Here is a 13,597-nt window from a genome sequence, read left to right as displayed (position 1 = left end):
CTCCTGCCTGCCGATCAAAACCGAGCTCAGGACCGATCTGCCGGACACGCGACTCGCAAGATTTGGTAGCACTGAACTCGTTTCTCGGAACCGTTCCTTAGTACCACCTCTGGCTACCTAGATTATTTAACAGGGTCGCACAACTCACCGCAAGCATTCACTCCGGTTCCTTCATATAAACGTCCCATCCTCCCTCGCACAAGACCACACCCCATCCTCCCCACTTTCATCCACCATCCGCCATTCGCCATCCTTATATCACTACATCATCATAACAACACATCACCACCCCGGATACCCTTCCACTCCATCCTCTATGCTGGCCCTGAAGCCTTCAAGTGCTTTCAAGATGGATATTTCTTCCCTGCTAGAGGGTTCTAGGGACCCTCCTGCACCTTCTCCAGGCTCTGTCTCAAATTACCCCACCAACAACTCTCTGCCTAGAATTGATATGGACTCGAGCTACTCTCGTAACACACAACAACCTAGCCTAATGCCTCTCCAACCAAGCATCCAACAATCATTGCCTACTCGCTACCAACCGCCTACCTTCTCATCACAAAGCTTCAACCCTCAACTACCGCCTTTCCACCAACAACAAACCTTTGGCCAGCTACCTCCCATCACAACCCAGGACCAAAGACTACCTCCTCCGCCAGTCAATGGCTACACAGCTAACGGTCCTGTCAACAAGCGATTGGCACCCTCTGGCCCCCACCCATCCGAATCACCAGCCAAGAAGAAGCAATCTAAGTGGAGCCCCGAGGAGGATGCCGCTATCATTGAGCTTCGTGGCAACGGCATGAAGTGGGAAGATATTTCCAAGCACTTGCCCGGACGTAGCGCCATCAGCTGCAGGCTTCGCTTCCAGAACTACCTTGAGCGTCGCTCAGAGTGGGATGACGAGAAGAAGAACAAGCTTGCTCGTCTCTACGAAAGGTGTGTACCTAATGCTTATATGCCCAAAGTAACATGACATACTAACATATATTTGAAGATTCAAGAAGGACATGTGGGAGAAGATTGCCAAAGAGATGGCTCTGCCATGGCGAGCTGCCGAAGCAATGCACTGGCAAATTGGCGAGGTCGAGATGGCCAGCCGTGCCAATGTCCCTGTCTTCCATCTTGCTGGTTCTGCTTCGCAATCTCATTCCCAAGCACAAACAAATGCATCTAGAGCACAGCACTACTACTCAGCATCGAGTTCGACCTCGGCTTCAGCTGGTCCTGGCGAGCCTCGCAGCAATAGCACTTCACCTACGACATCGGCCCATGGCCACTACCCGCCGCCTTACACCTTCGCCCAGCAAACTCACAACCACACTCTACCGCAGATGGTCCAAACACAACCACTCTCACCCGGAAGCTCGAGATCACGCAGGAACAGTGCAAACTCACTCAACGGTGCAGACGTCAGGACCCGTGCAGACAGTGCACGCGACTCTGTTATCCCTCAACCACGAACAACACTTGAACCACATCGACAGCATATTCACAAGCGCTACGTTAGTCCCTTTGCCGACAAGGTCTCAGACAGCGAGACCAATTGAGAGAACAGCCTATGGCTCCTCAATTTCTTCACTGGAGAAAACAGCATCCTGTATATCCTAGCATCATTTTTAATCGCACAGATGGGCATAGAAACATCGCTCAATACACATGACAGGCGCTTTTGTTTTTTTTGTTTTCCCTACATTGTTAAAGCATCAAGGTTTTAGGCATGGGCATTTTTCGATTTGCATTGCATGGACTGTATGGAATGGGTTGGGTGTTGTCGAACAGATATCCAGAAATGAATTCACTCAGTGTTCAATTGTTAATCTTTAAGAAAGATTTGCATTCATCTCGCTTTTCATACGGTGACTTTTGCATGATAGGCTGAGGTTGATCAATCGTACAGAGACGCTACTGCATGGAGGAGGGCTGCCACCTCGACTCTTTTGTCCATTTGCCCCACACTATCTACAATGCTCGATGTACACACAAACAAGACTAGCCAAATGCAGCGTGCATTCAGCACGATCGCAGTACTTGATAACCTAGTGGTTGTCTGCGATATCTATGTCACTTCGCGCGACTCATCTGCCTGGTTGGGCGCGTGATGGTCGAGGCCGTCGACCCGTCTTGGCGTCATGACGAGACTTTCAACCTTTTCTCGTCGTCGCCGACTGACGACACAAACACTTCAAGCTGCTCTCATCACACGTCTGATATCGCGTAGTCGCATATCGGATCCCTGCGAAGCATGCCTACGCTCTCTGTTGTCAACTTCAACATTGTCTGCGCCACACTTGGAGGCTTCATCACGCTCTTTGGCCTTGTATCGTACCTTCTCAAGGAGAAGTATTATCTGTCAGAGGCTCGTAAGTCTTGTATACTATCTCTCCTGCCGACACAAACATTGAGTTCCCTACAGTAATTTCCCTGATCGGAGGTCTTATCTTCTCGCCTCACGCGGCCAATCTGATACGCCCCCTTGATTATGCTCAAGGAAATGCCGAGGACCTCGAGACGATAACCCTCTATTTCACCAGGCTTGTCTTGGGTGTTCAGTTGGTTCTGGCTGGCGTTCAGCTACCTAGCAAATATCTCAAGCAAGAATGGAAGCCTCTGTCGTTGCTTTTAGTATGTTGTTGCAGTTTCTCGCCAGGTGACAGACTATGCGCTAAGTAAACAATAGGGCCCAGGCATGTGTGTCATGTGGCTAGTGACCAGCCTGCTTGTTTGGGCCTTGGTACCTAATATCGACTTTCTGTTCGCACTTGCCATCGGAGCTTGCGTTACGCCTACCGATCCTGTGCTGAGTAACAGTATCGTCAAAGGCAAGTTCGCTGACCAGAACATCCCCAGAGAACTTCAAAGAATCATCATTGCCGAGTCTGGAGCAAACGATGGTCTTGGCTATCCTTTCTTGTTTTTGCCTTTGTATCTGATCAAATATGTTGGTCATCCTGAATATGCAGCCCACGACGGTGCTCGCAAAGCAATCGGCTTGTGGTTTGGTGAGACGTGGGGCTATACAATCCTTCTTAGTGTCGTCTACGGAGCTGTTGTTGGCTGGCTTGCAAAGGAACTGCTCCACTGGGCAGAAGAGAGGAAGTATGTGGATAGGGAAAGCTTTTTGGTTTTCGCCATTACACTTGCTGTAAGTATATACCACTATATCTTCCTGCTCATTACTGACTTCCACAGCTCTTCATTGTCGGTACCGTTGGTATGATCGGATCCGATGATGTTCTCGCTTGCTTCATCGCTGGGAATGTCTTCACCTGGGAGTAAGTCTTGACGTGAAGGTGAATGACGCCTGAAACTTACATACTACAGCGACTGGTTCCGCTTGGAAACGCTTGATGACTCCCTGCAGCCGACCATTGATATGCTGCTCAACGTCTCAATCTTCATATGGTTTGGTGCAATCACACCCTGGTACGAATTCGCGCACAACAATGTGATTCCCATCTACCGACTCATCCCACTGGGTATCTTGGTTTTGCTTCTGCGCCGACTTCCGATCGTCTTTGCTATGCATAAGAAGATTCATCAAATCGAGGAACCACGTCAGGCTCTTGTTGTCGGCTTTTTTGGCCCTATCGGTGTTAGTGCAGTGTTCTACCTGTACATCAGCCGCGAGTTCCTCCGTGGTATCCAGAGAGATGGCGTGGTCAGAGATGATGCAGAACGGTTGTCTGAGATCATGCTCGTCGTGATTTGGTTTTTGGCAATCTGCAGCATTGTAAGTAATAGGAAAGTGGATTGTTATTTGAGTTTCGTGAAACTGACAGTTCTAGATCGTACACGGCATCAGTATCCCCCTGGGCAAACTTGGATTCTATCTACCAAGGACCATTTCGGCTGCGGTCTCGACAGAACGTCTCTCTCGCAGATCATCTGAGGAGCCCCAACCTATTGAAGGAGCCATGTCTGATTCGACTCTGGCTAGTCGCTTCCGTCGCTATCGGGCAGAAACTGAGGGCAGCAGTACGTCTCTGCCCCGTTCGTTCTATCGCGTAGGAAGAAGCATAGTGTCAGACTTGCATAGAGGCCACCAAGAAACCACTGGAACGAAGAACGTCTCCGGTGCGACGTCCGACCTTGCCAGTAGAAACATTTCCGAGCCCTCTAACCCTCGCCCACTGGGCAGGAATCTCATCAAAGACACGAACCGCAATTCTCCACTTGGTGCCACGCCTACAGCAGGCCGCTCTTGCGCCGTCACACCCGCCGAATCACCTGCACCTCTGAATAGAACCATCCGATTTCCGGATGAGAACCCTAGTGTTGCCAACTCGTCGAGAGCCGAACTGGACAAGACGGTCTAGGCACTGCTGGCAATGAACGTATCGTCCTTCTTTTGCACTAACCTTTTGATACTAGGCTTTCTTTGTATATAGAATACAGCAAAGGGGCCCGCATCTAGCCGCTCTCTTATCGAAATCTCCTAAATACACCACTTATCGACTATAACTGCTTATTTATCAATTCAGCATGAGTCATGAAGCTCCGCGGTGACATGACTACTCCTTTTACCTGTACCTCGCAGGGGTCGATTGTCGAAGATCGAGTTGCGAGTAATGATAGCTCAAGACAGGTTCATGCAGTACTTTGCACTATCTAATAGTGCACTGGTTATTCTCGGACCTACGACCGACACGTTCGAGACCTTGCTCCTGCTTTGCTCTCCTTCATATCTCTCTTTCTTCCCCCGAACTCGACCGCAAATCGAATCGGTCTTTGCTGGAGTCGGTTCACGCTGGGTTTCAACGACCGTTCGGATTCGATTTGTGTGTATCGCAAATGTCACTGCTGAACGTGGGCTGGACATGTTCTGAATCCGGAATGTGAATATTGCTGCATTCCGTACGGATTCTGATTTGCTTGTTTTTTTTTTATATGTGGTTCTATATTTTCGCCCAAACGGCTGTATCTGTTCACTCATGGGTCTCCCTTCCCGCGCTCGCATGCCGCGACGGTTTTGTTTCGATCCCAAGGACCTGGAATATGGCGTTTTCATTCATTGCGCCTTCCTGCCCTGGAATAGTTCATGATCAGGGTACGGACCGACAAGGCATGGACTTTTGCTGTGTTGGTTTTCTCTCTTGTTGTCAACGCCTGTTTCTCGTTTTCTGTTGCTGTTGCATTTCAGGGTTTCTCTATTTGCGTTGCTTGATATTTGAGATCTAGGCTTCCTGCGGACCTGCGTCCGCCGTGGGGCATAACGATCTCTTCTCTCTTTTGCTTCTCTCACGACTTGGGTATGTTGGAGCTGAGAGGGCTCGAAACTAGGCAAGGTCTATGGCACTGTTCCTGTTGTTGTCGGTTTTCGACGGCAGAGCCGGGGGTTCGGTCGCGTAAGCCGCAGCCACCCTCATGTGATCTAGAGCGTTTTACTCGCCAGTTTGGCTGGTTGTTTGGTATCGTTCCCTGTCAAGTTTTAGGCTTGTTTCTTGAGACTCAGCCCAGCCTCGCTTATTTTGACCGAGCGATTCTTATTGTTAGGGCTGGTTTGGGGGGAACGGTTAGATCGGTTACATTATTGTGAGTTGGTTATACCCTTTTTTTCTAATCTGAAATTGTCATGTAGTGGAGATGTGATTTTTGAACGTCTAATCTAGTCTAGTTTAATCTATATCTAAAAGGGTCTTATGGTGAAAACAGGTGGGGTATCATGCGGTGCTCCAAAAGACAATCGTGAGAGAGATGCGGAGAGTCGCATGACCGGAAGGCAAGAAGAGTGCTGAGCAAATACATTATCGTCATCTGGACATCCGAAGGAAGTCCGAATATCAGAAAAAGAAGAGTGAGAGGAGTGGAGTAAATGCCATCATCATGAGCGTCCGCAACGAGAGACTCATTTCTGACGGCTGTTGCAGAAAGCCAAATGGAGAAAGAGGCGATTCCACGTGCTTCGTAAATCGTAGCATCCTGCTGTCTCGATTTGCATGGTATGCAAACCGTTTTTCGATCCTCAGAAGGATTCGATGGATGTCGTTCAGAGGTGGTTGCAGAATCTCAGCCCCGGGCCGCGACTAGTGAATGTTTGCTAAGCGGCTAGACGTAAGAAGCACAAACTGCTGGTCAATCTCAGCGACGGACGTGTTGCAATAAGCTTATATTGCGATTGCAGATAGAGCTTCGGATCGAACGGCCAGTTCGTCGAATCGAGTTGTTGCATTCGATTTCGCAGGAAATCAACACCTTGAGGTCCAGAGGTGGGGAGTTTTGACGCGACGCGGTGAATCGGATATACGGGACGACTCCGCAACATGAAGACCGCGATAGCCGATTGAGCCGCAAGTGTCCATGGTCGCATGAAGAAGTGAGGGGATCTGCCATGCTTGAGCGAACGAGATGACCTGTGGTCTGATCGTATTGACATCTGTGTCTTGGTTTGTGCGACTTCTCAAGGCGTCTATTCGTTGCAATGATCAGTATTTATTCTTGTTGCTCTTGTTTTTGAAGCATCGGATTGATTTACCTTTGCGCCTGAATCCGGACGAAGCTCGCAAACACCTGGTTTGGGGAATAGCTCCCCTGTGAATGCTCCTCGAATGGTTCCCACGAAGCAGATGATCCAGACGAGGACGATGATTGCAGTAAGAACTTCTGCAACGACGCCGAAGAATGCAGAGTCCAGCTCGGCACTCAATGTTATTGTTGCTGACGCAACACCACCTAAAGGTCATCAAGTTAGCATGCCAGTTGTAAATGTGTATACGGACGCGGCTGAAACATACCAACTGGATACAAGAAAGCCCACCAGCCGATGTTGAAAGGAAATCTGAACTTCAAACGAAGGACAGATCCTACAGCGAAACACATCCATGGGATTGCCATGGCCCAGATGACAAGACCCATGATGAGGCCCATGACGTAGAGAATGGTGCCAGCCTCAGATGGCAATACAGTGAGTTTTGGGAAGATCATCTTTGCAGCTTTTCCGCATTGTAAAATTCTGGAAGGAGGTCAGCATCGACTTCGAACTGGCAATGGAAGGAGCACTCACCCGAAGCTTCCTTGTCCGAGTGGTCCCAAAGACAAGAAAACGCTAACAACGACTTCCTGCGATGGAAGCTTGAACAACAATAATCTGTAAAAGTAGATGCATAGTATCATCAGCCCGACAAAGAAGCCAATTGCCCAGCAGCAATAGCAGGTAAGCAATGTCCAAAGTGCCTCATGCGCTTGGAGGGCCTCCATTTGCGCGACTTGACCACCAGTTGATGCAGCAACAAGACAACTGACAGCAGGTAGCAAGCATGCGGCAGTCAATTTCTCAGGGGTCACTTCATGAACCGAGATCCTGGAAGCTCACGAGTCAGTCCAACAACACTCTTTGATCCGGAAGCCGAGAATAACAACATACATCAGAAATGCGACTGAGCAACAAATGGTTACCGCAAGAGCAGCATCGATCCACCAAAGGGCCCACGCCATTGTCGCCGCCCAGCGTCCCCATGCCGGAACGCAGACCAGCACGATCAGGTTAACGATGGTTCCAAGACCCATGGGGAAACATCCCAAGAACAGAGAATGCGTCGGGTGATTGATCATCGCTGGCCACAGCTCAGGCCACAGAGCATACCGCAAGATGGATATTAACAAGGCGCTAACGAATATCAGGACATTGAGTCCGAACACAATATAACAGGGATAGTTCGTCCAGCTGCTATTGTACGGCATTTGATGTATCAAAATTGCCACCACACCAGTTCCCATGGTTATCGAGAACATACTGGAGGTATTGAGTCAGCCATCTCCTACAATCGTCGGATATCGCGGACAAGACTCATAACGTACGAAGGAGTAAAACCACGAACAATCCGTCTCCAACCATGATCATCTTGCCTGGGAAGATCAATTTCGGTCTTATCTGACAACCCTTTCTCAAGATCTCCAAGCTGGACATCTGGATCTGGGTTCTCCGACGGATTGACCGGGGTCAGCACCCCAGACGGTGGCTGCGTGACAGCGAGAGTGATTTCGCTCAGGCTGTTTGGCATGCCTAATCGAAACTTGCAGGAGGCGAAGCGGCCAGCGCGTCCGAATGGGTTCTCTATCGGCCAGAATGGTATGCGCATCCACGCTGCCGCAGGTCGGAAGAGGGAGGCAAACAATCACGCCTCAGGCTTTCCTGTCTCCAACAAAACAATCGTCAAAGAACAAGCCAAAAGCAGAGCTGTACGGTGCGCAGAGTCGAGTATACTGGATGTATGCGTCTATACCACAGGCAGGCGCTCTATGATTCAAGATTTTTCGTGCCATCTCCTTGTCTGTCATGATCCGGGTCTGGCTCGGGTTTCTCTCGTCGATTCTGCTGGTATCCATTGCCAAATTCTACCAAACGGCGCCTCCCATTGCGTGGCTGAGATACGCCTTGCTCCGAGATAGCACCGTCTATCTCTACTGCCATGTGTCTGGGGTACGTTCTGTCTTTTTGCATTGTCCCTTCATCTTTTACATCTATGGCTACATCATATCCATCTCTAGGTTCTCTTTCCCTTCGCATTGAATTCTCTTTGCTTTGGTTGAAGTATGCAGCAATGCTGACAGATGGTGAAATTGATCTCGCTTCCCTCACCGCATCGGGCCGGTTCGGAGCCAGCTTGGGCGTGCTTTATCTCGACTTCGTCATTTGTTCTCCGAAAGCTTTCAAGTCCGCAACGGTTTTCTGACAACACAGATCCAGATTCCAAAGGGTCTTGCGATTCGCGAGCTGAACACCTGTTCATCGGGAGACCCTTTCTTAGGACAAGTTGACATGCTTGGTGGTTGTGATTTTATTCTGCATCGCAAGCTCGACTGTCCGTTATTGCTCAGTAAATTTGGAATTTTGCAGTGGGTCGCAACGATAAACAATCGCTTGTCTTTTGTCTTTGCGCCAAGGTAAACGCCCGAGAGTAAGCGGACAAACACCTAAATAGCAGTCCGAAATATATCCGCCTGTGCATGTAGGTATGTCCAAGGAGATAGACATTTCAGTTCAGTAGTGACGTCTCAAATCATCTAGTATGGTATGGTGTGTAGAGACATTTCCGAGTTTACAGTACTTTCACTGTATAACAAAACCTAAGATTTTATGGATTTGCGAAATTCGGATTGATGTGTAATGTTTAATCCCTGCCTTGTACGGAAGCCAACGTGGTTTTGGAGATATCATATTGAACATCGGTTGGAATAGCTCTAACCACTTACACGACACCAATTCGGGCAGACATCTGCTCTCGTTGCCAGGAGCGAATGCTTCTTCGACTCTGCGATGCATATACTTACTCAACTGAAGGATGACAACCCGTGATTAATATGATGTCGTAGAGACAGGGTGATACGGCCAACCGTTTGTCTTGGGCATCCAGCTCTCACTCTTCCTATGATCAATTTGATGAACAGACGCGTGCAAAAGACTGGAAGAAATGCACGATAAGCGGATGAAAATCGATACCACGGTGTTCTGTCTGTAAGGAAAAGAAAAAGTGGTATTGAGTGGTAGTAATTCACGAAAACACACAAGAAAGCATGTAGAAAATTCCGCCCAAAACGCCATTCCACTATAGAAATAACGCCGTGACCCTAGAATTGGCCATTATTCTTCCTCATTCGATTAAAGTCTGAAGCAATCAGAAAAAAAACATATGCAGAAGCTCAGGAGAGCAAAGACGTGGCTCTTGGGATAGAAGTAAGAAAAGACGCTGCAAAGAACACATTCAGGTAGAGTGTGGTGCTCTGACATAGTAGTTGAATTAGGTCGTAGAAGACGTGACGAGCACTGAGAGCACTCGGCTACCATGGCAAAGCATCCGGGGGACAGCCAGCTGGGGCCGAAGTTTCGGAAGTGGTGTTCTCAGGGATATCCACAGGATGAGTATACACGACATCGAGGCCAGCAGGTGGACTATCACTGCTACGCTTCTCGTTCTCGCTGCTCGTGACCTGGGATGATTGTGATGGTGTATTCTCGACAAGTTGAGCCTGGTCATTGACTGGTATTTGCCAAGCTGCAACTCCCGATATAGCGTTTGATGCATACTAAGCCTCGTCGTCTCGGTTGCCAGCAGCGTTGGCGCGGTCTTCATCCGAAGGTTCAAGTCCAGAACGTTGAGCACATCTTTTCCATGCGTCTAGGTCCTTGTAGACTTGACTTAACTCGGCCTTCAGTCTATCGCAGGATGCGCTGAGTTCAGCAATGGCTTGCTCGGTCAAAAGCTTCTCCAGTGTCCACTTCTCGATATTCTGAGATTCGTTCTCCTTGAGCTGGGTGATGAACTGAACTGCACGCTGAAGAATGCTGCCCTTGTTCTTCTCGCAGCCAGGTACGATCTTGGCAAGCTCATTGATACCCTCGTTGATCGTTTCACGGCGACGACGTTCGACTGCATAAATGTTCAGCAAGTGGTCGAAGCGAAAAACGAGGTTGGCGCTCGTAAGAATAACTTACCTTCTTTGTGATTGTCGCGACGCACCTTGTGCCATTCGTCAGTACCTACAGCAGGTTTATTGCCAGAAGGCGTTGCTGATGGCGAGCCTTCGTTGTTGCCCATGACCGAAGTTTGAGGAGGAGCTTGTTGCTGTTGCTGTTGAGGTTGTGCGTTCTCTTTCAGCTGCTCGAGACCAGCGAATTCACCATATGCCTCAGGATTTGGTTGACCAGCACCGGCCTCGAGGGAGAAGGTAGCACTGGACTCGCGGTGACCATCATTGTGAGCGAGGAAGGACTCGTCATGGTTCTGTGGTACGCCCATGGAGTAATGTAAAGCGGCATTCGCAGTCTCGCTAGCGCTCTGGCCGTTGGCAGAGCCTTGATTGTGGACGTTATGGTCGTGTAAAGAGTGGTCATGAACCCCGTGGTCGCCAGCATTGTGTTGAACCAAAGCATCGGCGAAATGCGGCGGCATGTCGTTCTCGTGGTTGTGAAGGAAGGGTGTTTCGTACTCAACCTGGCCGTTCGGTGAGCCTCTAAACTCCTTGAAGTCATTCGGCGCAGGAGCATGACCAACATCATGGTCGAGTGAGTCGCGCTTGCGCTTATGTGCTAGAGACGCCATGGCTGGCGCGTGCGTTTGTGTTGTATTTTACTACGATTGGACGCGTTATAGCGTTCAGCAGGTGTGCTGCTTGGCTTTCGTGTGTGTGTATTGGGACGAGTTTGCGAAGATCACGTTCGAGTAACGAAAGGAGGGGAACACTAGTTCTCAGGCTTGGTCAGTCATAGGAATATCACAAGATGGTGACGGATGGTCATGGGCAGCTGGCAAGCTGTCGCAATTCGCTACATGCGCCGCTTTGAGCAACGCGTATCCTGACGAATGATATCTCTTCAGACATGGCAAGACTGAGTGGGAACGTGGTCGAAGTGGCGCTGCGACGCATGATCGTCGCTCAACTCTTGAGCGCCGCCGCGGTATGGCAGGCTGGCGGTCAAGGTCGAAGTCGCGACGCGTGCGCAGGCAAGACGTCGCGCGGGTGCAGCGACGACGAGATGGCGAGACCAGTCAAAAGCCATGCCATGTTGGTTGCGAAGAGCGAGAATGCCGCTTGCAAAGACCAAAGTGGATGTACTCACCAAGTTCGAGAGTCGACGTCGTTTCGAGGTAACGTGACAAGTCACGAGTTCGCAAGCCGGGCGCTTTAATCTGGTAGCAACAACGCGACAAGACCGGCAACTTTGATATCAAGAAATGGACGTCGAGAAGTAAATCCTCTAGCTTCGCGCGGCGCAATAAAGCTTGGGCAAACTGTGATATTAAATCGTCGAGATAATCAACGACCAGAGGAGGGAGTATTCGAGGTCACGTTGGAAGATCACATGGGATGGGGGAAGGAGGAAGCTGGTCCAAGACCAAGGGACCCTCCCCCAACTTTGGAGTCGGCAGACGCCAAAAACTTCCGAGAACTCGACAATCCATCCTCCAACAAGTCAATCCTTCGACCTTTTCATTACCTGCGTGGCACCAACTTCCCCTGTTCTGCCTGGTTTCATATCTACCCAAATTCCATCCTTCAGTCAACTTTTCAGATGTCCAGAATGATCAAGTCGATGTGTGCAAGCACCTGCAACAATGTCTTATCTAACATGCTGATGCCACACGCGCACCTCTGCTGCACTTCATTGGTCGCATCTATAACAGGCTAACGCGGTTGAAATGCTCTACTCTTCCGACTTCTTTTCATGCATCCGCCCTGACTATCTGCGACGCCCAGTCCAGCATACTGGGTCATGTGCACTCGCTATACTGACTTCTTCTATTTCTTTGTTCGAGATTGCTAAAAGGTAGGGTGGTGTCACATTTGCTCGTCCTGTATTTTCGACTTCTGAAGCCATGACCTCGACTCTCCGCATCTTCGTGCCATGCACGATTCGAATCCCCATCGCAAAGGTCTCGACCGTCTGCATGCAGACCTCTCATGATCAGAACATGAGGGGACGTGATCTGCAACACCTCGTGCAAGAAGCTGCAGACAGCAACCTATAAGCTGGGCAAAGCCAGAATTGGTCTACCACGATTCTGTGCCGCCTTGTCTTTTTCATCAAACATCTCAAGCGTACAACACGAAAAACAAAAACCAAATTTCGTGTGTCACTGTCGTTCAAGCACCTGTTTTGTCTGTATAAATTGATCGTAGGCCTTGGTGGTCGTCCAAGGTCAGTTGATCAAGTTGATGATGATGTTTCTCTCTATGAGCGACGAATCTCGACGGAAGACAACGAACACTGATCCTGCATTTCCAGAGTCGAGATAGAAGCAGGCTTCGAGCAGTATGGGAGGAATCCAGAGGTCGGATGGGTGCTGCAAGTCATCACATCGGCGTGTAACGGTCTGGCGCTTCACACGTGAGATGCTTATGGCAAAGACAGTTATTGAGATGAAATCTTTCCAAGACCATTTCTAGAAACAGCCAGCGGCAGTGCATGCTATGGATGAATGATCAAAGGATCGACGTGCTCGATCTTGCGTGTGCTGCATCAAGTTTACCTTGTCAGCAGGCAAGATTGAAGGACCAGCAAGGTGAACCGCAGCTGTCTCAAAATGCTGGACATGCGGCAGGAACAACTCCTCGACCCAGATGACTCCTTTATCGTAAGCATACTCAACGAGATAGTCTAGATACACTCAGGGAAGTCGATTCAACAATCGCGACGCCCAGGTCTAGACAAAATTCCAGCAACATGTAGTCAGTGTTCACTCGTCAGCCCCTCGATGCGTCGCCCCTATGCACCGCGCCTTGACCGCCTCACTGCCGCAAGTGTCAAGTCGTACAAGACCATAGCGCCATGACCATGAACGCGCCATCCACTAACAGGTGGGTCACGGCACAAATATATCACAGTGCTCCATGCTTCGCCTCGACCACACGGCCACGACTTCCGCATGCAATTGATGCTTGAAATCGATGTCGTAGGCGCCCAACCGTTCTTTTGGGCAGAAAGTTCGTGTCTTTTTAGAGTATCTGCACTATACAGGAGCACGGCTTGTGGGGCTCTGTGCCAACAACGACTGACTCCACCGCGTCTGTGGACGACGCGATTCCCCTAGGTCGCGAATCGATAGACCAATAGAAAGATCGGATGCATGGCCAGTTTGAACGGCCCGAGTGAGCGGTG

The 13,597-nt window shown here is 49.7% G+C and overlaps 5 protein-coding genes across 5 annotated transcripts; 3 read left to right on the top strand and 2 right to left on the bottom strand.

Moving 5' to 3' along the window:
* Window positions 1-739: 739 nt before the first annotated feature.
* M437DRAFT_12002 (uncharacterized protein) lies at window positions 740-1,121 on the top strand (the record flags this gene model as incomplete). Its single annotated transcript, XM_041018639.1, has 2 exons — window positions 740-939; window positions 998-1,121. Coding segments are annotated over 2 exons (324 nt in total), but the record flags the coding sequence as incomplete, so codon positions are not given.
* A 1,124-nt stretch (window positions 1,122-2,245) lies between these two features.
* Window positions 2,246-4,319, top strand: M437DRAFT_72995 (uncharacterized protein; the record flags this gene model as incomplete). The annotated part of the gene is made up of 6 exons (XM_041025954.1): window positions 2,246-2,363; window positions 2,417-2,625; window positions 2,681-3,145; window positions 3,193-3,275; window positions 3,325-3,733; window positions 3,789-4,319. 6 exons carry the CDS (start codon window positions 2,246-2,248, stop codon window positions 4,317-4,319), a joined length of 1,815 nt encoding a protein of 604 aa, XP_040882567.1.
* A 2,090-nt stretch (window positions 4,320-6,409) lies between these two features.
* M437DRAFT_72994 (sulfite efflux pump SSU1) lies at window positions 6,410-8,000 on the bottom strand (the record flags this gene model as incomplete). The annotated part of the gene is made up of 6 exons (XM_041025953.1): window positions 6,410-6,672; window positions 6,735-6,952; window positions 7,004-7,300; window positions 7,364-7,732; window positions 7,798-7,845; window positions 7,954-8,000. 6 exons carry the CDS (start codon window positions 7,998-8,000, stop codon window positions 6,410-6,412), a joined length of 1,242 nt encoding a protein of 413 aa, XP_040882069.1.
* A 2,023-nt stretch (window positions 8,001-10,023) lies between these two features.
* Window positions 10,024-10,535, bottom strand: M437DRAFT_43181 (uncharacterized protein; the record flags this gene model as incomplete). Its single annotated transcript, XM_041020699.1, has 2 exons — window positions 10,024-10,367; window positions 10,433-10,535. 2 exons carry the CDS (start codon window positions 10,533-10,535, stop codon window positions 10,024-10,026), a joined length of 447 nt encoding a protein of 148 aa, XP_040882068.1.
* Window positions 10,536-11,317: 782 nt separating this feature from the next.
* M437DRAFT_63701 (uncharacterized protein) lies at window positions 11,318-11,626 on the top strand (the record flags this gene model as incomplete). The annotated part of the gene is made up of 1 exon (XM_041024292.1): window positions 11,318-11,626. The coding sequence occupies one exon, from the start codon at window positions 11,318-11,320 to the stop codon at window positions 11,624-11,626; it is 309 nt and encodes a 102-aa protein (XP_040882067.1).
* Window positions 11,627-13,597: the final 1,971 nt, after the last annotated feature.

Source organism: Aureobasidium melanogenum, assembly GCF_000721775.1.
Source record: "Aureobasidium melanogenum CBS 110374 unplaced genomic scaffold scaffold_4, whole genome shotgun sequence".
In the NCBI taxonomy this organism is placed as follows: domain Eukaryota; kingdom Fungi; phylum Ascomycota; class Dothideomycetes; order Dothideales; family Saccotheciaceae; genus Aureobasidium; species Aureobasidium melanogenum.
The sequence above is the reverse complement of the archived record's forward strand: the minus strand, read 5'-3'. Positions and strand labels throughout refer to the sequence as shown.